Source organism: Bombyx mori, chromosome 11 (genome assembly GCF_030269925.1).
Source record: "Bombyx mori chromosome 11, ASM3026992v2".
In the NCBI taxonomy this organism is placed as follows: Eukaryota; Metazoa; Arthropoda; class Insecta; order Lepidoptera; family Bombycidae; genus Bombyx; species Bombyx mori.
The window spans coordinates 11,393,418-11,420,700 of record NC_085117.1 but is presented as its reverse complement, the minus strand read 5'-3'; the positions used below and the strand labels follow the sequence as shown (position 1 = coordinate 11,420,700).

Here is a 27,283-nt window from a genome sequence, read left to right as displayed (position 1 = left end):
TTAAAGAGCACATATGGGATGCCGGATCGAGTCCGTTACCTAATGGTTATAAATTGCTTGCGAGTAAATGTTCTTACAGTAAATGGCTTTTAGTTTGTGAAGTACATTCATTAATTTTGCTTGTCGGACAGTGTATGGAGTTTATCCCTTATTTTGTTTACGTAGTATGCTTTTTGCAGTAAATATACAGTTATTAGGTACCTCTAGGTAGAAACATAGAAATATCCAGCGAGCTTCTTTTACTTCAATTTGTTCATCAAAACCGTTGTTAAAATGCATACAGAAGTTTAGAAATCTTGAGACAAGAATCTCAATAAATTATGGCTTTTCTTAGCAAACAATTCGTGGTGTGTAAACTCGTAAAACATGCTTTAAGAACAATTTAACAAGTATAACAATTCAGGAAGCCATTTGAATAAAAGTCCCAACAATGACACGTAATTAACTCGTTTACTTACATAGTTAAGAGTGGAATAAAATTAAGAATGATTGACTTAAGCGGATTGTATACAGTAAGAAACGTCTTATATCATATGCAGTTTCTTATCTCAGTTCACCGTCAGCGCGGACGCAGCCACCGTGGAGCTCAAGAACAAAACATTCCGCTACTTCGTCATTATTCAAATTTTCGCTGTACCAGTTGCCCGCTTGTTCCGGCCTCTGCTTTTTGTCCTATTTCAAACAGTCTGAAATTACGATTAGTTCGGTCGAAATGAGAGGCGGTCATCCGTGGTGGATGGTCGTGTGAACGGCCCGTTATACAAACAACTTGAACGCTTTGCCGATGTTTCGAAGGCACGTCTGAAGGTTTTGGCCGGAAGAAGGTCGTTTAATTTCGATGTCATCAAAGATAATAAGAATACACCGCGATTTAAATAACGAACGGAACGACTATGACATTTTAGGAAAATTATTGACTACAACACTTTCAAATGCTAAATGTGAGACTTGAATTCTTAATTTTGTGCCAGTCTTAAAAGTATTTGTATTCTAATTTTATTGTATATATCTACTGCTTAAAATGATAATAAAATGTATGTTTCTACTGTTTAAAATGATAATAAAAACGACCATTTACTGTTTGAAGTAAATATTAGTAATTCTTGTAGGCATTAGAGCGATTCCCTGGTGCTAGCAATGGCCGTACGTATGTGGAGCACGCGGGATCTAATGTTACACTATGGCACACGACGGATCCGCCCTGAAGCTGACCGGCTGTCTCCACAATTATTCATTATTAGAGTAATGACCGTGACCATCGACTTTGCATTTCTACAATTGAATAACATTTCCCTAGAATTCTATTACACGTAAAATTAAATTTAAATGTTTTACCTCATTGAAATGGGTATCGTACCTTATCGTTTTGGGAAAATTAAAATGACAGTTGTTTTTCTTCGAAATGTCATTTATGAAGCAACAGGGAAAATGTAATACACAAAATTATTTTAAGCCACGAGGTTTGGATCAATGGAAGAATAGTGGTTTAATTTAATCTAGTTAAAGTAGCCCGTTATTATAATAATAAAAAATTCCATCAATTTCAATCTTCTTGTTTTCACAATGATTTTTGAATCCAAAATAATCTTTTATTAATAAGCGTTCCACATTTAACGATCGATCGTCGATGAGTTGAAATTCTCTGCTGTGACACACGAAAACAAACACTTTCAGACCCCGCATAAGATTACTAGACGTATCCCGACTACCACCCGGAATCGAACCCGGATGCTGTATAGTGCTTAAGGTCACTAGCTATTAGACTAACAAGGCGATCGTAATATTAGAAATGTACAAGTTTGTTACTGAAGCAAGTAAAAATGGTCTAATACATTTGGATAAAATTTCGCAAATATGATAGTTTTAACCTGGATTGGCAGTTAGGATTTTTTTTTATTGCTTAGATGGGTGGACGAGCTCACATCCCACCTGGTGTTAAGTGGTTACTGGAGCCCATAGACATCCGGAACGTAAATGCGCCACCCATCTTGAAATATAAGTTCTAAGGTCTCTCGAGTGAGATATAAGTTACAACGGCTGCCCCACCCTTCAAACCGAAACGTATTACTGCTTCACGGCAGAAATAGGCAGGGTGGTGCTACCCACCCGCGCGGACTCACAAGAGGTCCTACCGCCAGTAATAAATAGCCTTTATCTCGTACATACATGACATGTTAGTGACATGACCCTGACAATGCCAAGTTTTTTTGTTATAATAAATACGACATTGTGTAAGCTGGTTCGTTCGATGATCTTCGTCTGCTAGTTTATTAAACAGAGAATGACGAATGACATAAGCAACTCCTTATCTCGGGAAAATGCAACGTGATTAATTATTTTCGAATTGCAAATTAACGACGGGGTATGTCGAGTAAATACATAAAATTAAAATAAGTTAAACATTATCTTTGACTGTAATTATCCGTTGCTACGCCACAAAGCACTTATTGTGGTCTCGGCAGGACAGTCGTTGTTCAATTTCTGAAAGTCAAAGTGTCAGCGAACAACGCCCGCCATGACACCAACTCTCTTTTAAATCCAGCCGCCAAGAGCAACACATCAATTTTATATTTCTCTTATATTCAGTCTTTAAATTTTCACATAAGGGTAAAATAAATATCTCAAAACAATAAATACATTCCACGCTCAATTTCCACAACGCAACAGTTGTCATACAAAACAGTTGATGCTGCGACCTCACGACTGAAGGTGGGTGACGCTCTGATGTCTACGGGTTCCGGTGACTACTTAACACCAAATAGTTCTTTAGATTACCATCGATCCGCTGAAATGGTAATTCAATAAAATACTACATTGTTATTCGCGGCAGAATTGTCTCTATGCCGTCTCTAGAGACTCTGGGTGAATCTAGATTCCGGTTATTACTTGACACTAAGCAGACCCTAGTCCGGGTATATAAACCTATTAAGAAAATATATAACAATAAATATACAGTGCATCTGTTTTATAACGAAACATCATAAGTTTTGTTTTTCTTTTAATATCAGTAGAATGTACTTGTTTTAAACATGACTAGAGTAGATACTTCTTGGAAGAATATCTGATGGGTCGACCGACCTTGATCACGTCTAGCTATCGAGAATTCACGATTGTAATCGATGTCCATCAATGCACACAATGGTATATTCGCTAAAACTGCCGATGGTTATCCAAAATTGCAGTGAAAGTTCGAATTACTAGTAACCTGAAGTTTTGATTCGGAGATTGATCGAGGTGATTGATGTGATTCGTTAAGTTTTCTTTTTTATGTTTAAATCATTGTAATGTTTTAGCGAAAGTCAAGGACACCGTGTTTTACACATTGGAGAACTAGCGGTAGGTATGTTTAATTACTTTCAATGAATGCGTGCGTGTATAAAAATTGATCTCAGCTAGTTAATACTAATTTCGGACGATCATTTTTCTAGAAAATTTAAGAACCGTGGATGAAATTTCTCTAACAAATATTACACATATGTATCTACCATTAAAGTTATGATAAAATTTAGTCCGGTGATTGCTGCGTAATGTTGTGTACTAAATGAGGCTAAGAAAACTGTATGTACCAACAGCAAAAATAAGATATAAATGAACAGTTGATTCATGACAGTCTTCTATTTATTTCCAACGTCGTATTTTTTTTATAACAATAGAAATAATTGGGGCATCATTACAAACATCTAACTGTTCTAACACTTTTAGAGTGATCTACTGAATACCAGAAATAATAAGACGGGGTCACAATTACACGCTAATAAGTACTGTAAAATTTCATTGTAATTACAATATCGGTACAAGCTGTTTAAAACGGCTCTGTCTTAAATAGGTTTATGTGCTAGAAAAGGTTTGTAGTTTATATAATTGAAATAGCATTTTTTTATTCGATATCATAGAGGCTGTAGAACACTAATAATTTTTTATTTGCTATTTTATTTATATTACTTAATAAAAAAAATCTAACACTTGATTGTTTTTTTTTTAAACTAAAGACCTGCAATCTTTTACGTGTACCTACCCACATATGTGTTCTTATATGTGTTTACGAAAAAGGCATAAAATAATCAACTTTATTAATGATTTATTAACAGTCTCCGCTTTTATGCCACTGTTGTAAATCTCATCATCATTCTCCTGCCCTTCTCCCACTCACCTGGGATCGGCGCAACGTGTTTTCTCCTTCCATACTCCTTTACCATAATTCATATACCATTTCTTCGCTCATTCTTACACTTCCCCGCTTATCCTTTCAAAATAAAATCCCAAAATAATTAGCGTATTGTTTTTATACTCGGTCATGCGGCTTACATACTTAGCATTAACTAAGTCGTCGTGGCCAAAAGGGTAATAGTCCAGTCAATTTAGGTTTCATCTGGGGAAAAATTCCTAGTGGGCTGAATTTTTGTATACACCTTTATTACGGTGATATTATGAAGATGTGAAAAATCGACATCGATATTGTGCCGGCTTAAAAAGTTACAAAGGTCAAAATGTCACGAAAATCAGCAAATATTTCGCAACCTATTGCTCGGAAGTCAATAGAGGTCCTTATAAAAACTGTACCTCATAAAATTATCTACAAAAAATGTCTCTTATAGTTTTTATGTAAAACTAACGGTTTTCGGATGCTTAGTGTACTCATATAGATCGATGCTCGATGCGATTATGCCGATGTTTAAATTTCGCAGAAAGGTAAGTAGGTAAGTACCAATTTTTTCAAAGAAGCTATAATAGATCTGACTTATGAAGTTGTGTTTTTACAATATTAACCATTCGAAACATAATTTATGTATGCCAGGCAATAAATTATAAAATGCAATGAATTTTCTTTTAAAAATATACAACTTTATTTTCGATTTCAGTAATTTGTTTATTGATTAATAATATTTTTCACTATGTTTGTATCTTTTTCGTCAATATGAACACGATAAAAATAGGAGTAATTGTGGAACATGAGTTCCGTCGCGATAGCAATGCCGCACAAATGGCTCATATAACATAAATGACGTGCACGAAGTGAACAAACACTACAAACGAACGCACGGCTCGTTCTTGGTGGTCATGGGTGCATAGTTTGAATGATAAAAAAAAAGATCTGATGAATTCTCTCTGGAACAGTAATTTTACTATGCTTCCTTTTTTTTTAAACGCGGCCATATTTACTTTTTGATTTTAGCTTACTTCCTTTTCGAAAGTACATACTTACTTATTTTCATAAATATTTTTGTTTTTACTCATTTATTTTTTTCTTCTCCAAAGACAATGGCGTATTATATATTTATAATAAATATGAGGTAGGTATGTAATTTTGATACGTAGCTGTCATCGGTCTAAAACACTACGTTAAGCAAATTTTGTGATGTAACAGAAAGGCACTATACATTTTTAAAGAGGTTTAAATAAAATCCAACATTTAACCAGGTTTGAATGCTTGGAATCCTTGCTCGGATTCTGGACGTTCTTAAGACTTCATTAGAGTCATTAGTCATGTTATTAGATCCTAGATAGACTAGTCTCATAAAATATCTGTTTTTGGCACTGGTAGCACCAAATCAAAGAATTTTATTTAGAATATATTATTGTATGTTTTCTAACATGGGGTTAAGTCAAGGCTATGTCAATACATTACTGAAAGCCGCACCCAAATTGGTTCAACTATTGACTCAGTCATTGACAAACAGATAAAAGTATGTTCATGATTCTATTTTGTGCCTAATTGATAGCTCTTACATATTCTTTGAATTCGTCTCTAACCAATAAGTGTACATTGATGGCCATGTCATTAAATTAATGTCACTAATATAGGAAAGATAATATAAAATTGTTGCTTAAGTGCACAATTATTGAAATGAGACAGCTACTGTTAATATAGTACATTTGCATATAGTACAATTGCCATTTTACACGCGGGAGGAAATGTCCTACTTTTCTCCCTTGGTGCACATGCTCTTTTTTCTCCTACCAGGCCGAAAGTTGTATTGTGTTGTGTGCCGAAGTGAGAGTAGACGTAGACACTAACGCGCATGCGCACTTGTACACAGGGAGGAAAAGTTACACTTTCTTCCCTGTACAGCGGGAGGAAAAATTAGACTTTCTTCCCTGTACAGCGGGAGGAAAACCGAACTTTCGGCGTAGGTAGGAGAAAAAATATATTTATCCGATGTTAAAAAGCCACATATACCTGTTGCTTAATCAATGCAGTAGTAGGGGGTAGGCTCTTTTTTTTAACTATTTCCCTGCGAGTTTCTAGTGTATTATAAAAAATTGTGTGATTTCAAAAAGTTTTACTTGTCGTCCTTAAAAAGAGTTTGAGCTCATTGAATATAGTCTACTCTCGAGTCTTAAAGGTAAGGCAGGTAAGTCGTCCTAGATCTGATTCTAGAACTGATTCCCTGCATCAATTTAGTGTAACATAAACTATAGAGTGATAACGTTATTTAAATACTTATCTATGCTTAATCTGGCTTAAAGCGCGAAAATTAGGTAGCCGAATTTAAACCATATGCCTTTGGGATTTAGCGAAACTACTGGTTATTAACTAGTGTGTTCTAGTTTTCTGTGGATACCTACATGAAATATCCGGCTTCGACTACACGATCATAGCAACGCTAGCAGTTAAAAAACTATCTACTGACAAAATGACTACTTTACGTGGGTAATTAGAATTATTATTACGATTCGAGCAAAATAAAACGTGCCATATTATTTTGACCTACCCTCATTACGTATGCCGGGTCGCGTTAATTTATGAGAGATTTAACAAATGTCTCTTGCGTTTAACGTGCGCTCACATTATAACGGTACTGCGAGGCTTTATTCGAACGTGACTCATTAAGAGATATTTGGTGCTGTTGTTGTCGTTTATTGTAAAAATGATTGTCCCTCCCTCCCTATTCTTTGCACAAAAAAAATAATAATTGATATTTGAGGTCCGGATGTATATACTATTCTTGTATGTACTATTGTACATTATATACTATTCTTGTATTTCGGGTATTAAGCTTTATAATAAATTCCTAATAACTAAAATAAATAATTAATAAATAAGTGAGAACAAATCACGCATGGTCAACCGGCCCCAATTTAGGATTGCCTGTGTTAAGGTAAGCCTGAGAAATGACATAGATACTTCTATACTTATTTTTAATAAATACATTTATAGTTAATTACTGGTGGTAGGACCTCTTGTGAGTCCACGCGGGTAGGTACCACCGCCCCCCTATTTCTGCCGTGAAGCAGTAATGCGTTTCGGTCTGAAGGGTAGGGCAGCCGTTGTAACTATACTGAGATCTTAGAACTTATATCTCAAGGTGGGTGACGCATTTACGTTGTAGATGTCTATAGGCTCCAGTAACCACTTAACACCAGGTGGGCTATGAGATCGTTCGCCCATCTAAGCAATAAAAAAAAAATATTAACACCCGGACAAAGAGCAAACAAACCTATTCGTCACATGAATATTTGCCGAATGCGTCGGTGATGTCGTTGAAGAAGATGCTGCGCTGCGGATCGATGCCGCGGTGAATTATTTTTATTATCCTCAAGTTGAGGAAGAGCTGCTGCTCAAGCAGGGGAGGTTGCCTTGAGGCACGTCAGCAATTGGTCAGTTTCAGTCTAACGAGCAATGAAAGTCGCCTCGCGCAAAACCTCTTTGTCGTTTGCCAAAAATAAATCATCGATATGAGGACAAAATAATATAAATCGTTAATTATTAAAACGATTTTATAAAATTTTAAATTTCGGAAGCCCTAATCTTTGCTTCAAGAACTACATATTTGCCTTTACTCTTTGCTTCAAGAACTACATATTTTATTAACTATCTTTCATGTCAACGTTGATCAATTTCACTGAAGTATGAAACCCACTGAATTATAGGTTTGATGAAACCTAGGTCTATGATAAATTTTCATCATTGACATTGACAGCTTTTGACGTACACACGAGCAAAATTGACGTTTCACAATAATCAATGAGTTGACGTCAGTTTAGTTGACGTTTAAGTTTTATCGAAACACAAGGTCGTACAGTAAATAGTACCTACATGTGCACTATAAAAAGGACCCAAAAACTAGATACGATTTTAATTGGATATCTGAATCCCAGAAGAAAACTTCATTGTTAGAAAATGTGCTGTTGTACTTAAGAAAATTAGTTACTTACATAGAATAACTTAATCAAAATGATTGAAGGATATGGAGCAGTTACACAGGCCCTCTTGGGGACCTTATTGACTTGGGGGCTCACTGCTGTTGGAGCCGGTTGCGTATTCTTTATAAGAGGAAAACATGTGCGTTATGATACATGAAACAATAGAGAAACATATATTAAGCAGGTTTTTTTTAATACTTAATATTAAAACTTTATTGTTCTGTTTACAGAGAAAACTACTTGACTTGTCGTTAGGATTTGCAGCCGGAGTCATGACAGCAGCTTCTTACTGGTCACTATTAAAACCAGCCATAGAAATGTGTGATACATATGGAGAAGATGGAAAATATGCATTTGTCCCAGTAGCAGGAGGGTTCTTGTGTGGTGCTGTGTTTGTGTATGGAACTGACAGGTTCTTAGACTACCTTGGAATTAATTCTACTAATATGATGATCAGTAAGTGCTTTATGAAATATTATTTCTTAAGTTATTTTCTTATGTGCAGTTTTGGCATTTTCGTTTTTTCAATATTTTCAATTTAATGTCATAACATAATGGGTGACATACAAAATATATTCATTACTTTTTCATTTTTATTTCCACTGATTTTTAATTTGTTAGTTTTATTTATGTGCTTTTTTGTTTTATAGTCTATTTCATATAAGCTACAAATGAATGTTGTCATACTGAAAATCTGGTTGTTGCCTATTATCACTTAAAAACCTACAGTAGTTGAGTTGGAATAAATAAATCTTGTGATAATTCTATAAAGATGCTGTTGTGCATGTTTTCCTAAAAATTTTGCAATACTATTGAATTTATAAAAGTTTACAGCGTATAAGAGAGATTACAGCATATATGAAAGTCTGAGCACTTCAATAACGCTACTTATTTGAGGAGTCTTAAGTTAATCTTAGTTAAATTCTTATTTTTTTTGGCATTCCGGCTGTTATACTAACAAAATATAATGCACAAACACATCTATTCAATGAACATAGTATGTAGTCCACTGATTGAGTAATATGCTGTTTGTCTTCCTTAAGGTTTTTGTGTTTCTTTAAAGATGATCTTACATTTAAAAAGTAACTAAAAAACAAAAGAACATGTATCATAAAATATATTCAGTCAGGTGTTTATTTTTTATTATGTGTAAGATATTTTGATAAAGTAATTGATTCTGTTCTCACGAATTGCAGACAAAATTAAAACTACCATTATGTTTTAATCTCACGATTACTATTTTATTTAAATTCATGATGAATCGAATACGAATGGTTTTGTTGAACAATTTTTTAACAATTGATTTAAGTGAAATTCTTTGGAAATTTTGGAAAAAACATACTTCTACTATTAAATTTTGGACTGGTTTAATTTTCTGTTTTTTGCTGAAAAAAAAGATTTTTTTCACCAAAATTCTAGAAATAAATCCTATATATCATGCATCAAATACATTAATACATCACAGATAAACTACTATGTTGTTTATAAGTTGATCGAATCCCTGTCATGTATCATTTTGCCTGTTCGAGTAACCCATTGAGTTTCTCATCTTATCTTATTAGTGGGTTGCGATTCCAATCCAGTGGTAGATACTACGAATCACTGCTCTTGCTAGGCCTATTGTTAGTAGATTCTCTCAGATTGACCCCCTTAAGCTCACCTGTCAAGCTGTGTGTACCTAGACTAGCCTCTTAGGTGATCAGTGAATATGTAGGAGAAAAAGATAAAAATACATATTTGATAAATACCTATATGAAATGAATCTATTTCTTAACAACAAAAAAAAGAATAAAATCGTCATTTTGTACAATGGCTGCTTTGCAATATAATGAAACATGCTTGTTCCAAGATTTATAGTTTCAAAATTAATTTAGAAACATGTTCTCCAAGAATATTGTGTAATAATAATAAATTACACACACATTTGAGATAAGCATGCAGAGTGCTTGAGCAAAACAAAACAATTACCAAATATGAGTTCTGATAGGGTTCTACTGTAGCAATGTGAGCTAGCAATATGAAAGCCGTTGTTAGGATTAGGACATGCCTAACAAACTCACTGTGTGTATTTGTTGACTAGAATACGAATTAGCGAATAAACCATGAAGAAGACCAAACACTGTAGTTAATATTGATGAATTAATGGTATTGTAATAGTGGTAGAAGCCGAATTTAACACGCACACTGTGGACCTTGATATCGCGAAGGCCTTCGACAGGGTCTGGCATAGGGCACTTCTGTTGAAGCTACCATCTTACGGAATCTCTGAGGGTCTGTGCAAGTGGATCGCTAGTTTTTTGGATGGGCGAAGCATCACGGTCGTTGTAGACGGTGACTGTTCTGATACCATGACCATTAACACTGGCGTTCCACAAGGTTCGGTGCTCTCCTCCACGCTTTTCATCCTGTATATCAATGACATGCTGTCTATTGATGGCATGCATTGCTATGCGGATGACAGCACGGAGGATGCGCGATGTATCGGCCATAGGAGTCTCTCTCGGAGCGTGGTGCAAGAGAGACGATCAAAACTTGTGTCTGAAGTGAAGAACTCTCTGGGGCGAGTCTCCGAAAGTCTTCCTTCGCCCTCGTTAAAGACACAAGTTTGCGCGTTCACTGCGAAGAGAGACCCCTTTGTCATGGCGCCGCAATTCCAAGAAGTATCCCTGCAACCTTCAGAGAGTATCGGGATACTTGAGGTCGACATTTCGAGCGGTGTCAAATTTCGGAGTCATTTGGAAGGTAAAGCCAAGTTGGCGCCCAAAATGCTGGGAGTCCTCAACAGAGCGAAGCGGTACTTCACGCCTGGACAAAGACTTTTGCTTTATAAACCACAAGTCTGGCCTCGCGTGGAGTACTGCTCCCATCTCTGGGCCGGGGCTCCCAAATACCAGCTTCTTCCATTTGACTACATACAGAAGAGGGCCGTTCGGATTGTCGATAATCCCATTCTCACGGATCGTTTGAAACCTCTGGGTTTGCGGAGGGACTTCAGTTCCCTCTGTATTTTGTACCGTATGTTCCATGGGGAATGCTCTGAGGAATTGTTCGAGATGGTACCGACACCTCGTTTTTACCATCGCACCGCCCGCCATCGGAGTAGAGTTCATCCATACTACCTGGAGCCACTGCGGTCATCCACAGTGCGTTTCCAGAGGTCTTTTTTGCCACGTACCATGCGGCTGTGGAATGAGCTCCCCTCCACAGTGTTTCGCGAGCGCTATGACATTTCCTTCTTCAAACGAGGCTAGTGGAGAGTATTAAGTGGTAGGCAGCGGCTTGGCTCTGCCCCTGGCATTGAAGTCCATAGGCGACGGTAACCACTCACCATCAGGTGGGCCGTGTGCTCGTCTGCCTACAAGGGCAATAAAAAAAAACAGTTCAGGGATGGTATCATGGTTTGATGTTAGCTTATTGATGAGGTTTCCATTAAATTAGTAAAATTGAAATAAAAACTGAAAAAGTGCTTCATTAGCACACTTTTTTTAATTTTTTTAACGCTGGGGAATCCATTTACGGAAACCCGGTCGAGGGGGATAAGAGACCGGGTTATGTCGGACTCCGGCGCCTCCAGAGAAGAACAGGGAGAAGAAGAAAACAGGGTCCTCCTCTTCTCCCAATTCCTGCCGGGAGACTACGCCTTCAGAAAGGCGCGCGAGGCACTGCACGGCGTCAGCTACCAAGAGCTACCCCGCAACTACCGACTAAACCCCATCGAGCCCCACCACTCCGACTCCACGAAACCCATCGTACCGCACAGTGCGCGCCGAAGGCTCGCCGTCGCCGGTACCCATCCTGTTTTCATTAGCACCCTGCCTAATTGTGCTCCAAAACAGTAATGCCAACACAATAATTGACATATAGACCTGAACTCTCAAAATAGGTGGTTTTCTTAAAATTTTAATGACCATGGGCACTGATTACCATTTATGGTGTCAGCCAAATACCAAATGCTTGTTCTAAAGCAAAATTCGCCCATAGTAGTTTGGTGGTCACTGCAATTAAACTCTTTGAGTTCACTTGAGTTTAAACAATTGCAATTAGAAAGGCTATCATTTTTTGAACTTGGACAATTTCCTACATAGAAAAATGTTCTCAGTAAACGCATGAGCCGTAGGTGATCTTCTACAGATTCTACAGGGTTTATACGTCGAAAGAAAATAAAATTATCTTAAAATACTAGAGACAGATCACCAAAAAAAGTTAATTACTTCTTTATCAGAGTCAAATGTATTTTCCAGTTTTATTACAACGGGAAACTTAACTACTATCATAGACATTAATTTCGTTTATTTATACAGGTATGTGGCGTTATCAATATTTGCTCACAATAAAATTTAAGTCTGGTTTTCAAGTGCTGGTTATACAACCACAGACAGTAGTTGAGCCTAAAGTTTACCAAAGATTGTATGTTTAACTCCTTGTTGGAAGTAATTTTAATAATTTATTTTTTAATGTCAATTTTTTTAAGAAAAGAGGTACGCTTCTGATTTTTGTAGCTTTTATTAACGACAATCACGTAATCTTGCATAGTTGCCGTGATCATAGTTGTTAAATTTTGCAATGTCCATAGATATTATGATAAAGCGGTAGTGATAAAGTTTTGCTAACTCAAAAATAATTATATACACACTAATATCATGAAATATGTTTCTCAAGGTTGGTGGCGACATTTTTGGGCTCTGTGTGCTTAGTGCGAGTTTTGTAATGGTCTCGATAGCGTAAAAGTTAAAACTCAAATTTGAATGCTTTTGGAACAGCGCCCCTAGCGCAAACATAGGCAAACGTTCCAACTCCATACAATTTTGAGTTAACTTTTACGCTATCGAGAACGTTAAGAAACTCGCACTAAGCCCTCTGGTAACCATTTGTATAGGTTTGTTTAATATCGTATTCCCGTCTGTCTATAAAGAACAGGCATGGTATAAATTGAATGAGAATTTATGTTTTTGGGTGTTTCAAGAAACAGTTTTTATTATTTTACAAGATGTGTGAACGAATTCACGGCCCGTTTGATGTTGATAATTACCGGAGTGCATGGACATCACAATGTGAGTGACGATTGTATTCCCACGCGTCAAATAAGAATGCAAGACTGCCTTGTGATAGAAATAAGCTAGCGCCGCCGCGCCGTATCTATTATCTCTGCGAGCCTTACACACTTGTGCGTACACCCTTCTACGCACGCTAATTACATATATTTTTTTATCGCGTACTTGGTTTTTATTACACTTCGCATAATGGTTAGTGATAGTATTCCTGTTCTTATAAATATTATTCGTTCGTCGTGTAAGTTGTTCGTGAACACGTGTTAGTTACGTAACTCCTTAAGATAATGGTTGGTGCACCTGCACGCGATTTTTGCATTCCACCGTATGCGCATACGGCTCAAGCAACAGGCGTCTTATGAATTATAGCGGCAAAAGCATGACAAGATACCTTAATGTTAAATTGAATATGCAATTTCGAAAAGGGCACATCTCTGAATATGTAAAATGTTCAGGAAATGAAAAAAAACTGATTATTTTCTAAAGCAGTGTAAAATTTAAAATATTAACTTTTGAGATATATTTTAGTGTTAATTAGCAATTGAAAATTACTGGAATTATTATAAAATGGGTGTAGGTAAGCCTCAAAACTACATGTATATGAAAAAACGTATTTGACAAAATATGCGACATGTGCCCATTTCGAAATTGCATATTCAATTATATTGAAAAGAAGAAAATAATTAGATCAAATTGTGTATTCAAATGAGAATATGACGCCGATAGTAATTTATTTCATAATTACGCTAGAATTTTCCAAAAGACCCAGAAATAACTATAGACAATCGTAGACGGATATAAAACGTTTAATATTATAGAAGATCCTAATGTATTAAACGCATATTTATATGATAATTCTTTTTTTATGTAAACATGTAAGGATGACGTAAGTTTATGTGATCACAGGTCCTAAAAATCGTACCACAAACCTTATAAAAAAAAATGTGTATGTTTGTTTGCGATTTATGAGTTCGCGTGTTATATGCCACTTTTGTCCAACTGTGTTGAGAATTTTCACAATTCATGGCTCTTCTAGCAAAGCAAAACTAGTACGATCAATGTGCGATAGGTGGCGCGCAAGTAATTCTAGCAAATGGGTGCTTTTATACATTTAGCAATATTACAACGGGAGGTGATCACATTTCACTAGTATCTTCTAATTATATTCAAAACCGGAAATTTCAATTAATTCAAACAAGTTCAAGACAAGTGGCCTTCGATTAAATCTTTCTATTTTATTTTAGAAGTTTTCTAAGGTATTCATTCTTTAGTTATCATTATCTTACATTATTCCTTAAATTAAAAATACCTTTGTATATTATAGCTATATCTCGAACACGACCGCGATTGTGATTTTCTTGGTCATCGCTGACAAATGGCTGTTTTACGATTTTTTTTATTATTTTATAAATACGCTATTTTACCCATAAAATTTGTTTCAATAATCCTTTATATTATAATATTGCATAATAATATTGTTATTTGATGTTGGTACCTCAAAACTTAACGAGATGGCGTTATAAAAAAAAAGTTTCCTACCTCCAATAAAAGTAATGTTTTGTTTAAAATTTTAGTGTTTCATGGATGTTACCTACGTAATTAAATTTGGATCTAAATAGTCATTATGAAACGTTAGATCCGCCCAAGTATTAAAAAATAATTGGAACTTTTGTCATTTTTTTATTCTATGAATGGGCAGACAAATCACAACTCGAATTTCGCAATCCAGTTTGATACATCAAGTTGAAGATTGAATTGTTGTGTGTAACTTAAAATGTTTCGGGATAGTAATAGGCAATATTGTGTTCCATGCCCAATATACGCTAATACCAGTAAAGTATTTTCATTTATCGCCTATGAATTAAAATTTGCAAATATTTTACTTTAATATTTTTACAGGCTTTTATCCTTCTTAACAAAGTGTTAAAGTAGATAAGCCACGTTCACTTAAATTATCTCTAAATCAAAACAAATACATGAGTTTTAGCGGAACCAGAACAGTGATTCCAAGAAGATCTTTGAAACAGATCGTTTGTTTTAATCCGTTGATGACAAATAATACAAATAGCGCCATAAAACATTGCTATATTATTATATTACAATCTCTGTACATCGCCTCATGTATTCCATTTTTAACAAATACCCTCCGAATAGTGGCGTAATGTTCTAAACTCGCTTCCAGGGCACAATACATTTTTGGCTCCCCCCTTTTTTCCTTTTTATGTACGAATTAACATTTATTATATACTGGTACTAAATTTAAAATATGTTATTCAAAAATCAATTAATTTTTTTTTTAATATCTACGATTTTTTTGTTTTCGGGACCGTCTGGCGCTCCTTTGTGAGTAGCGTCCGGGGAAAGATGCTTTTTCCCTTGTCCTCCCCTCGCTACGCCACTGCCTCCGAAGAAATCCCATAGACACCACCCACTGAGTTTCTCGCCAGATCTTTTCAGTAGACAGTGATTCCGATCCGTTGGTAGATTCAAAGAAGCACTGCTCTTACTAGGGCTAGTGTTAGAAATTCCTCCCAGGGTCGCTCCCGTGCGCTTACCGTCTGTGCATAGTTGTAATTGCCCCGTAGGCTATCAACGATTAGGTAGGGGAGGAAAAAACAAGCAAGAATGGATACTCCAATATAAAGTTGCTCGCAACATCACGATGTGATGCATGTGCAACTGATTAATACCAAGTAGACCATAAGCTCGTACGTCGAGGTAATAAACAAGTACATTTGTCTTAGAACTCCAGCTATGAATGGTATGCAGTAGGTACATTTAGACCAAATGAACGATAAATGATGTATTAAAAGTATACACTAAAAAATCGTGTAACTCCTACTGCGATATTTTTCGTTTAAATTCCTACAGTTATGCTATTAAATGGTGCTATTCCTTCGTCTTGGCAGTCCTTAGTGATTGTCTTGCTTGTGGATTACCTAACAAAGATTGTACCCGCCTGCGCAGCTTAAACCCCAGCGTCGACGCATTCCCGACAACTGCAAAAAATATTATACCTAATTTTTAGTTCCAGTCCTCTTAATATAGTTTACTAAGTTTATTATAAGAGAACTAATTTGAAAATAACGTTTTTTAGGTATCACCAAAAGCAAAGACTCGAAAGAGAAATTAGAAGATTTGGAAATGATGACCGCTTTGAACAGGCGACCGTCGGTACCGACGAGTGTCGTGACGATGGAATCCCCGCAGCCTGCTGAGTTCGCTGACTGTATCACAAACCAGCACACTGCACAGAGGCGGCGTGGTCATCAATCGCACAACTCACTGGTGGGTATGACCCGGTCATACGATTGAGTTAATGGTACAATAACTGCAGGTCCGTTGCGTATGCACTCCTGTAACCGCTTTTGCTCATTTTCGCCATAACCTCTTTACCTAGATTGTTGAAATAGATCACTCAACCTTTTAATTTCTTATCCAAAAATGGTGATGTACAAAATCGTAACAGTAGGTATGTTATTAATCAGTTTGTGGGGAGATATACAACAAAGAGAAAATCTTCCACTGAGCGAGTGATATTGCTCGGTAGACCGACGGTCTGAATTTGTTGTTCGGCAGATATGCAGACTTATCTTGAAAATGTCATAAGCGAGATTCAGAAATTTGTCATATATCTTGTGTTGTATGATGGCTACCGCCACAAGTTCTTAAATAGCTAAGTTTGAATTCTAATAGTGAGGGTAGTTGTAAAATAACAAAAAAGTTTTAAGGAAAAGTTATGTAAACGAGCCGCCCGGTGTAATCTTATCGAGCGAACGAAGCCACCATGCCGGTGTTCAAATCTCGCAGCAAGGCACCAATTATTCTAAGGAAATACGTCCTTGACACGTGCTCACGACCGACTTCACGCTGAATTTTAATGTATAGTTAAAATGTATGTAATAACTGGTGGTGGGTTGTAAGACTGCTTGGATGGGTATGCGATATGGCATGAAGAGTGACACCCTTAATACTATTGGGATTTAGACCTTATGTCTTATGTTGCACGGCAGAATTTTGGATGTGATGTCTATGCCCTACTATACACTTAATAACAAGTACAACCTGAGCTCGTTCATCCATGTTAGAAATAGTATGTTTGTATAAAAAAAAAAATTACTGTGAAGATGTTAAATTACCGATTCGCTAAAGAATGTGAAAATATTAATATTTTTCATGACGTCATTTACTGCTTTTACCAGTTCTTATCGTTTTATTCTATATCATCATCACGTAACTTAGACGACAACCAACAAAACATTTTGTCAAATGCTTTGTTAACCCGCATCTCTAGAAACGCCCGTAATCCAAAGCGTACCGACATACCAGGTCGTTAACCTCGTTTAGCGATTTATTCGCATTCGATTCATGGTAGGTACATTACTAACAGTGTGCTTACTTAGCTTAACGCTCTCGATAGCGTAAAAGTTAACTTAAATTTGTATGGAGTTGGAACAGCGCCCCTAGCGGCAAACGTAGGTAAACTTTCCAACTCCATACAAATTTGAGTTAACTTTTACGCTATCGGGAGCGTTAAAAAACTTGCACTGAGCCCACTGATCAGTTTAGAAAAAAATACCGATTTGAAATCGCAACGAAATATGTGATTGAAATCTCGAGCAAAAATTTGATGACATACAAAATAAATACTCAATTGTGAAATAGAAATTATGCGACTTTGCACCCGATCTGGGTCAGCGCTTTGTATGGCACGTCGTCGATGTAAAAACATTTGCTTATCGGAAAAATTAAATGAACATAATTATAATAAAGAACTTCATGTTTACATAATAACATTCTCGGCTCGTCGCTTCGTGTTATTACTAATAAAATTAAAACAACAACTATCCTACTGTTCAAATCGGAACGTCTTGTCCGTCTTGTGATTGACAACGTTAATGTTAATTGGCTGAAACGATAAGTATTTATCTACAGTACAGGCATAAAGTCGTATATCGATGATTTCAACTTCTTTCGAATTGTGATTTATGCTAATGTATTAATATAATGAGTGTCCCAAAAGGTATCGATAACCTAGCGTCGAGGGAAAGGTTTTTTTATGAGGAGCCATAAAAAAACAGCACTCTACACACAGTAGAACTCGAGTAGTAGCCATTTTATTGAGAAATTTAAAAAATATACTAAATCGGGAGTAAAATTGTTCGACATTGTTATTAGAGTTTTGAATTGTTTGTAAGCTTTAATGCTGTTTTGGCTATGGAATTAGACAAACTAGTTTGTTGTCAGATCAATGAAAAAGAAAACAAATTTATTTTTAGAAAAAATACGTACATATGATCGTTAAATTAACTCTAAACTTACTATCACTAAACTTTGATTACTACTAAAAAAATATATACACTAAGCCAAGTTTCCTCAGAAGAAGATCGGTATTATCGAAATTCTAAAATAATTATTTAATTTGTGTTCTGGGATACCCTGTATATGTGTTCGTTTTAAAAGTTGTCGTGAAAATACAGAAAAACGAATAAAATATGATATATTTTAATCTTTTTGGTATTTGAAAACCAATATTTAATGTAAATGTTAAGACGTAAAAGAAACCTTAAAAGAAGACAAAAACGTCAAAAAAGCTTGTCTTCAGGCAGGCGATTGGTCCTAAAACTCATACCAAATCCCTATACAGTATGATCAGAGGACATGCTACACCGACCCCACATAACTGGCACACTGTCATAAGAGCAAGAACAAGTTCAAATTAATTTAAATATAATAATTTTATTTTGTAACTTTTCTGTTCTGTAATTTTGTTGTTTGTTTCTGTTCTGTAATTTTAATTCTGTAATTTTACAACATAGAACAGTTTGTGCCGTTAAGGTAAAGGAAAAAAAAACCACGCACGATTTTGAAAAATAAATATGTCCTTCTCACAGCAATAACAAATAATCAAGTTTCGTTTGATTTTCCGTGACAATTTAAATAAAAAAAAAATCGTCGTTGCGTTCGAAAACGACATAATTTGCAAAGTTAATGTACATTGCAGAAAATTGGCGAGAACGGAGAAGGTGATCACCGCGACAGCATATCTAAGTCGTTGGAAGCGCGCCAGTCACAGTGGAAGCGTATCATGCTGCTTGTAGTCGCAATAACAGTCCACAATATACCTGAGGGGTTGGCTGTTGGCGTCTCGTTTGGTGCCACAGCCCCCAACGACAAAGCCATGTTCCAGTCATCAAGGTAAGTCGCGGTAATTAAGTAATACGGTATGGATTTCGTTTTTAATTTTTATCAAATCTGAGTGTGTTTTTTAATTTAATTTCCTTGTGATTTGTAAATCATGATTTATTCATCAAATCAAATTTATGATAATTCAATATCAATATCAAATTTTTGAAATAAATTGAAAAAGAGCGCTTAAATGATTAACAAAGTATTGGTAATGTCATCTACTGAAAGTTATGGGAAATTCTGGTGTATGCTGTGCACCGCCATCTATCAGGTTTTGTTTGAACTAAGTTCAATTTAATGTGGTGGTATTATGTCGTTGAAGTACAGCGCCATCTAGTTTTGTCAGCCTTAACCAATTGAAAATATTAAATAAAAAATATTCAAATGCTACATATAGGGGACACTACTCGTCTAAGTCTAAATTCTATTACAATTAATTTTAATACCACATGAATCCATGTAACGCATTCGGATATTTATAACTGTTTAAAATCATACGTCGCATTCTATTTAAATCACAAAAAGAAAATTTGAACAAAAATTTTCCATTTTAGTTTTAAATTTCTATATAAGTATGCAAAATCGACTGCAACGTATCATAAGTTGACCGCCATTTTGTTACGTCAGAAGAAGGAACGCGAGACGCCGTTGATGGAACGAAAACGGCTGTTCAACAGGCATTTCATTGATAAGTTGCGGGCGTGAGCGGGATGCAGCTACCATTTGCACTATGGACTTTGAACTCGGTCTTAGTTCCCTACCTATACATGACTATATTTAATCCTCACTAAACAAACTTACGTTTATATGAAACATTTGTATAGTCGTGTTTATTATTATCTGTATTTTTTGTTGTTTCAAATGACTTTAAAAGATAGATGTCGGACATGAGAATTGTTTCGCTTGTGTCGTCGAACGTTTGGCATGTGCCATCACGCGCTAACTTGGCTAGCGGCATCGTACCTAATCGCGACCGTTCTATTTTGCCAATCGGTTGCGAAATGTTTCAATGTATAATTATCGTTGTTTTATTTCTGGAACCCGCTCGAAATATAATGAAATACGTATATTGTGTTCTATAAACAGTTATTATTCGATATTGTTTTTGTCAAATGTCATGTTACAGTAAATGTAGGGGGGGAACCTTAGCCATATGGTGTCTGTTTTATGGTCTAGATTTCTATCGTTAAATTATCTGTATCCTGTCTCAAAACCCCCTTTTCGTATTGGCTTGATATGAATAGTGTGATAATAACTTTAAAAAAATACAATTCAAACTTTTGATTTGATATCTATCTATAGACTCGGTTAAATAATTGAAGACTTAAAATTTTATTTCGAATTGTTTATACTGATTATTTTTGAAAGATTTTAAATCTGAATACTTTAAATCCAAACTCATTTTTGGGTCCCCGCCTTTTGGGCGTTAATTAGGGTTGGCAACTAATAGAAAAGAAAGAATCGCCAAGACATTAGCGAGTAGTTGTGTCGAGTGGAGTGTGGAGCCAAATCGCGTGGCGGCGGGGGCATCGACCGGCGCGTCCGCGCAGACGCTGTCGTCACCGGTGCGGCGCTGCCGAACCCGGTGAAGCTATTTCACTGAAAAATCCGCCGTCGCGGGCCGTATCATTGAAGGCAACCTTGACGCTATGTCGCGTCGCGTCGTCTTAACCGATGCGTGGGTGCAACATATTCATAACCGTTATATATTGGCACCTTGTGCCATTAACCATTTTGGAAAATTAAAATTCTTAATGTCATAATGTATTCTGCGAAAATACTTTTCGAGAATGTTTAATTAGAAAGTTCTCATTTCGATACCGTGAACTAGGAGTATAATAGTCTTAATTTATTGACAGTATTTAAATCTTGCAATACCCAGCAATACTATTGTGCGCATTATAAACAATATATATTTTCCTCAGTGGCCTAACTAACTTTACTGGTGGTAGGACCTCTTGTGAGTCCGCGCGGGTAGGTACCACCAAACTGCCTATTTCTGCCGTGAAGCAGTAATGCGTTTCGGTTTGAAGGGTGGGGCAGCCGTTGTAACTATATTTGAGACCTTAGAACTTATATCTCAAGGTGGGTAGCGCATTTACGTTGTAGATGTCTATGGGCTCCAGTAACCACTTAATATTAGGTGGGCTGTGAGCTCGTCCACCCAACTGAGCAATAAAAAATTTAAAAAATAACTGCAATCAACTGCTTGTTAGTCCGCGGGTTCCGTTGTACCAAAGATACCAAAAATAACAATTAAAATACGAAGCCAAAAACAAACGTGTCACTGAAACTGTATTTACCTATATATAAAAAAATATCTCTCAAAAACTGTACAACATACGACAAGAGCCTTCAAACGCTTATGTAACCAAAAAAAGGAACGATTTTCGCCATTGATTACTACTAAGCACCCAGGCACAAACTTTGAAAACTGAAAAACTAAATCATCGAAACAATCCAAAAAGAATTATCCTTGAAAAGTAACGAATTTCATTATTTCATTTTAAATTCGTGTCTGGGATTATCAAGTGCAGTTGTTTCACAGATAGATGAAAGTACTCGCATAAGTATCAAAACTAAAACAAAAACATCCTTCGAAACGCATGGTCACACTAGTAGTTACTTACTTACTAATCCTCGTGTTATAATGGTCCGAGAATCCGTCCTTGTTCGACCAGTCGCGCCTTGTCTTGCCCTTACAGAATTCATTTCCACTTGTACCAACAGATTTTTGTTTAATTTTTTTATATATTTTTTATTGCTTAGATTTGTGGACGAGCTCGCGGCCCACCTGGTGTTAAGTGGTTACCGGGGCTCATAGACATCTACAACGTAAATGCCGCCACCCACCTTGACGTATAAGTTCTAAGGTCTCAGTATAGTTACAACGGCTGCCCCACCCTTCAGACCGAAACGCATTACTGCTTCACGGTAGAAATAGGCAGGGTGGTGGTACTCATCCGGCGTTCCTACCACCAGTAAAGAGTTAATTATTTTCATAGCGATTAATTGGTGCTAATTCGTGGTTAGTAAAGTAATATCGGAGTTTGTCGCAGCCATTAATTACATCGCACTAGTGTCATTACGGTGCGAAATACTTACATTTTTGTAGACAACTATTAATATGCCCTAAACGAAGCCCCTAAAATGATCTCAGAAACACTGTTTGAACTTATTGAGCTTGCAGCACTTTGAATGGAAACTTTACAAAAAAAAAAGAAGTCAAATTATACGTTATCTGGCATTCCAAATTTTGTAAATAATTCTCACAGTTTCGCAGGCCTTCATTACGATGGCAGGCGATAAGGTGGGTTTAACATCGTAGTTGGTCGCTGTCTGGTTTGAGCGATCACGTAGGTACCTATATGTAGGCATCGTATGGAGATGGCGTTGTGTGTCCTTACCTGGAGGAGAGGTTCGGCGCGGGGGCGGTGGCGCGCGGGCTGCGGATGGCGCCCGCGCATAATGGGAGTCGGCAACCGCTTTGTGTCCGCCGCTGTTATTATGCAGATTAACACCGGCGGGAATTTGTTCAAATATCGTAACAAGCTCTCCTCCCGGCGCCGGCGCCGCTCGCGTTACTGTAATTTACGATTCGAGTCTCGGGAATGTGTCGGGCGCCCTTCTGTCAGAAAACACCAACTCACAAACACGTTTTGAATCGTACTTTCTCCAGCAGCAGGGATGTTTCCTACATTTAATATTGAACGTTACTTCATATAAATATCGTTTTAAAAATGTGGAAACAGCGTTGAAATTAATATTTTTTTAAACTGGATCTAAGGAGGGAATGTGGAATTGTGAGACCAGCACTTTAATGATTATGTCGTCATGCCACGAAACTTACATCTCTTTTATTACTTAGTAATAAAGTTAACCCTGTCGTTCATCGGAATTGACTCTATTTTCTTTCTTAGAGTTAGAAGACAATGATTTTTATATTGAATAAACAACGTTTATGGGAAAAAGTGATTTATTAATGAACTATTTATTACACAAGGAAAAATAGAAATCCACATTTTTTTGTAAAGAATGAGTATGTATGATGTATGTATGATATTATTAACTTACTTTTTGCTTTTTGCAATTTAAATTTTAAATAAAAATGCATGGAAATAGCTTTTTTGATAATTAGGCTGTGCGATTCATGAACTCGCAAGAACTAATGTATTAAAAAAAAAAAAAAACTCTATACCAAGTATTTATTAATTATTGTAACTATTATTGTAAATGTTTAAATTCGCACAGTTTCCTATAAAAATATAATCGTAAACTGTGCGATTTTACAACCTCTAAACATGCTTTAAATATAAAAGAATCGTAATGATATGTACGTACGGTGGTGGCGGTATGCGAAGTTGAGGGGGAACTGCAGAAAGAGGGGGAGGCTGTAGAGTTCCGTCCGGCCGCATTCCTCGGGAGCCTCCGACCTACGGCTCCGCGCACTCGGAGCCTTCTATAGCTTTCCCCTATAGGTACCATGCAATGTTCTATTTAAACGATCGACCATCAAATACTCACTGAACAATTTCTAAATCGATTCTATAGATGTCTCATTAATCTTGCTAAATACTAACCAGACTATAAATAGGTTTTTGAGTTCAATAATTTAGTTTTTATTAGATGACCCGGCAGACTTCGTAGTGCCTCAATCGATAAATAAAAGACCTAAACTTTTGTATAAAATAAATTTAAAACAAACAAAGGAATCGGTCAAAAAGGAACACATCGAAGAAAAACAAAATTGTTATTTTTATTTAATTCTGAGCATTTTCATATTTATTTACCTTTTAAACCTCTGGACTTCGACAAATAATTCAAGACCAAAATTAGCCAAATCGGTCCAGCCGTTCTCGAGTTTTAGCGAGACTAACGAACAGCAATTCATTTTTATATATATATATAACTAGTCAGGTCATAAGTATTGTCACACAGTAAAAACTTTTCTTTTAGAATGCTGGCCACAAAAAAGTTTATTGAATTCGAATTTCGAATTGTTCATGTAAAATAAAAATGTATACTTTTAGAAATTTACTCATTTTTAAATATGGAGTGGACGCTTAAAGAAGACCGTGTTGCAGTTATTGCGTTGCATCGTTGCGGTTGCGCGCCAATTAAAATTTTTAACATACAGAACAATTTGAATATAACCAAAATATTCGTTTATCGTACCATCAAACGATACAATGAAGACTCTAGTGTAGATGACAGGTCAAGGAGTGGTCGCCCTCGGTCTGTTAGGACTCCAGCAGTGATAAAAGCTGTGAAGGCGCGAATTCAAAGAAATCCCAAATGTAATGAAACTGTTGCCCCTTCAGATAGGGTTAAGCAGAACCACGGTGAAAAGGGAGTTAAATGAAGACTTAGGGCTTCGGGCATATCGAAGAAAAGCAGGACATCGTTTGAATGCTCGTCTAATGGACCTGAGACTGAAGAGATGCCGCGCTTTGTTGAAGCGGTACGCGGGAAAAATATATCGGGAAATTCTTTTTTCGGATGAAAAAATTTTTACCGTAGAAGAGAGCTACAACAAACAAAATGATAAGGTGTACGCACACAGTAGTGAAGAAGCGAGCAACCGTATTCCGCGTGTCCAACGAGGTCATTTTCCATCCTCGCTCATGGTATGGTTGGGAGTTTCTTATTGGGGCTTAACAGAGGTACATTTTTGTGAGAAAGGTGTAAAAACGAATGCAGTTGTGTATCAAAATACAGTCCTGACGAACCTTGTGGAACCTGTTTCTCATACCATGTTCAATAACAGGCACTGGGTATTCCAACAAGATTCGGCACCAGCTCATAGAGCGAAGAGCACACAAGACTGGCTGGCGGCGCGTGAAATCGACTTCATCCGGCACGAAGACTGGCCCTCCTCCAATCCAGATTTGAATCCGTTAGATTACAAGATATGGCAACGCTTGGAGGAAAAGACGTGCTCAAAGCCTCATCCCAATTTGGAGTCACTCAAGACATCCTTGATTAAGGCAGCCGCCGATATTGACATGGACCTCGTTCGTGCTGCGATAGACGACTGGCCGCGCAGATTGAAGGCCTGTATTAAAAATCACGGAGGTCATTTTGAATAAACTTTAGTGTCATAAGAATCTATGTTTTGTTAAGTTCATTTTAGTATATGAATGGTTACATAATGAATAAACTTGTTTCAATTATTTTACATTAAACATGTGACAGAATTTATGACCTGACTAGGTATATAGATAGAAGATAGATAGATAGATAAATATAAATTATAACAATAGATTTGTGTCCGTTAGATCAGTGCAACGGACACTGGGCAGGATTGTTCTCTCGAAGAATGTCTGCAGCGGGTCGTTATTAGCGAAAGCATAATTAGTTTTACGTAACAGCAATCGATATTGTGTGCGAGGTGGCATGTAAGCAGGGTCTGATTCGTAGGGACCGGTGCACTTGTTTTTACGCACGCGCGCGCTGTGTGGTGCATGACCCCATTGGAATGTACCACGTGCACTAGCCGATGGAATGCGCAACTGTTTGCTTTTTCATTATTTTTTTTTCTTTTTCTTAACCGCCACAAACAATACCTTTTCATACTATTTCAAAACGAATTCTTTCTTAAGCGTTACTTTCTAAAACGTTGCTCAGTTCGCTATTGGATTTTTAATTTGTTCGAATTGTGTTGTGTTTATGATTGTGTTTAAGGCAAAAAAGAGTGTACTCAGATGATATGTTCTCACGAATCTGGCTGGTCTTTGTGCACACTGCAAATCTTAAAATCTTATACCTTTAAACGAGCAATTCTTGTATATATATAATCTGAATCTCGGAAACGGCCCCAACGATTTTCATAAAATTTAGTATACAGGGGATCTCGGGGGCGATAAATCGATCTAGCTACGATTTATTTTCAGAAAATGTTGTTTTATTCGTGTTTTTCAATAATCGACGCGTCCCGACATCTATTGGCGAATAATAATACTATTTTTCTTAATTGAGGGCAACTAACCGCTTTAAAGAAACAACAAAATGGCGTTATCAAAAAAAACGAGCAAAGCTTGGCCATCATCTAGTTTTGATTAATTAAAATAATATATCAGTATTAAAAGTATTAATTGGAAAAGCAGATCAATTTTGCTGCTGTTTGTGAGCTTGGATTACATAAGGTTCGGTTACATCTTCCTATGCACGCTTTCATTGGACTAAATGATATTCGTATTAGCGACGAACGCGTTAGATTTGAAGACGAAATTGTTCCGTGAACTAAATGAACCGAAGCTAATGAGTGTGATCATTGTGATCCTAAAATAGTAAAGTTCAGTAAACGCTGCCCTCTGCTCGTGTAGCTGGGTAAGGCGAGGCGGAAGTCGGCGCCGGCGCCGGAAAATACGTTGCCGGAAGATGCTCTAGATGCAGTTTTACGATTTCCTGCGCATCGGTCGCCGGACGTACGGTCTGCAAGCTAAAACCGCCCAGTCAATCACCACGATTGTTCGTACTCGTTTTGTTTTCTGACGGACGCTGCGTGCCTCTCGAACTGTCCGCGATGCCCCGATGCCAATTCTGTCCGTCTCTTGCCCCTTTATACAAACGTAGCTAATTTATGTCTCGCGTTGTTGACTTGTCTGGAAAATCACAAGACGTCACGAACTCATGAGTATGTCGAAAATGCGGAATGTGGCTATTTATATGTAATTTGAAACCGATTCGTGTCCGTATCGTTCAGGGAATCACGATGAACACAGCGGCTTCTGCAATAAACTATCCGTATTAGCATGTCGTCAGGATATATACACGGAATGTTTCTATCGCTCATTCACAGGAAATGCTAAATAAAAACTTAACTTTATTACCAATACAAAAAACATTAATATACAGTTATTTTTTTCCCCATCTACTATATCTATCCATAATCTAGCGTT

The 27,283-nt window shown here is 36.7% G+C and overlaps 1 protein-coding gene and 1 long non-coding RNA gene across 2 annotated transcripts in view; both read left to right on the top strand.

Moving 5' to 3' along the window:
- Positions 1-232: 232 nt before the first annotated feature.
- Positions 233-3,967, top strand: LOC134199604 (uncharacterized). Its single transcript, XR_009974167.1, has 2 exons — positions 233-941; positions 1,110-3,967. It is a non-coding gene; the product is annotated as an uncharacterized LOC134199604 (long non-coding RNA).
- Positions 3,968-7,926: 3,959 nt separating this feature from the next.
- LOC101744766 (zinc transporter ZIP11) overlaps positions 7,927-27,283 on the top strand; it is a 68,545-nt gene continuing 49,188 nt past the window's right edge. The window contains exons 1-4 of the mRNA XM_004931471.5: positions 7,927-8,284; positions 8,376-8,601; positions 16,291-16,481; positions 19,198-19,391. Coding sequence (XP_004931528.2) covers positions 8,177-8,284; positions 8,376-8,601; positions 16,291-16,481; positions 19,198-19,391 — 719 coding nt within the window. The 5' untranslated portion in view covers positions 7,927-8,176. The remainder of the gene's footprint in view (positions 8,285-8,375; positions 8,602-16,290; positions 16,482-19,197; positions 19,392-27,283) is intronic.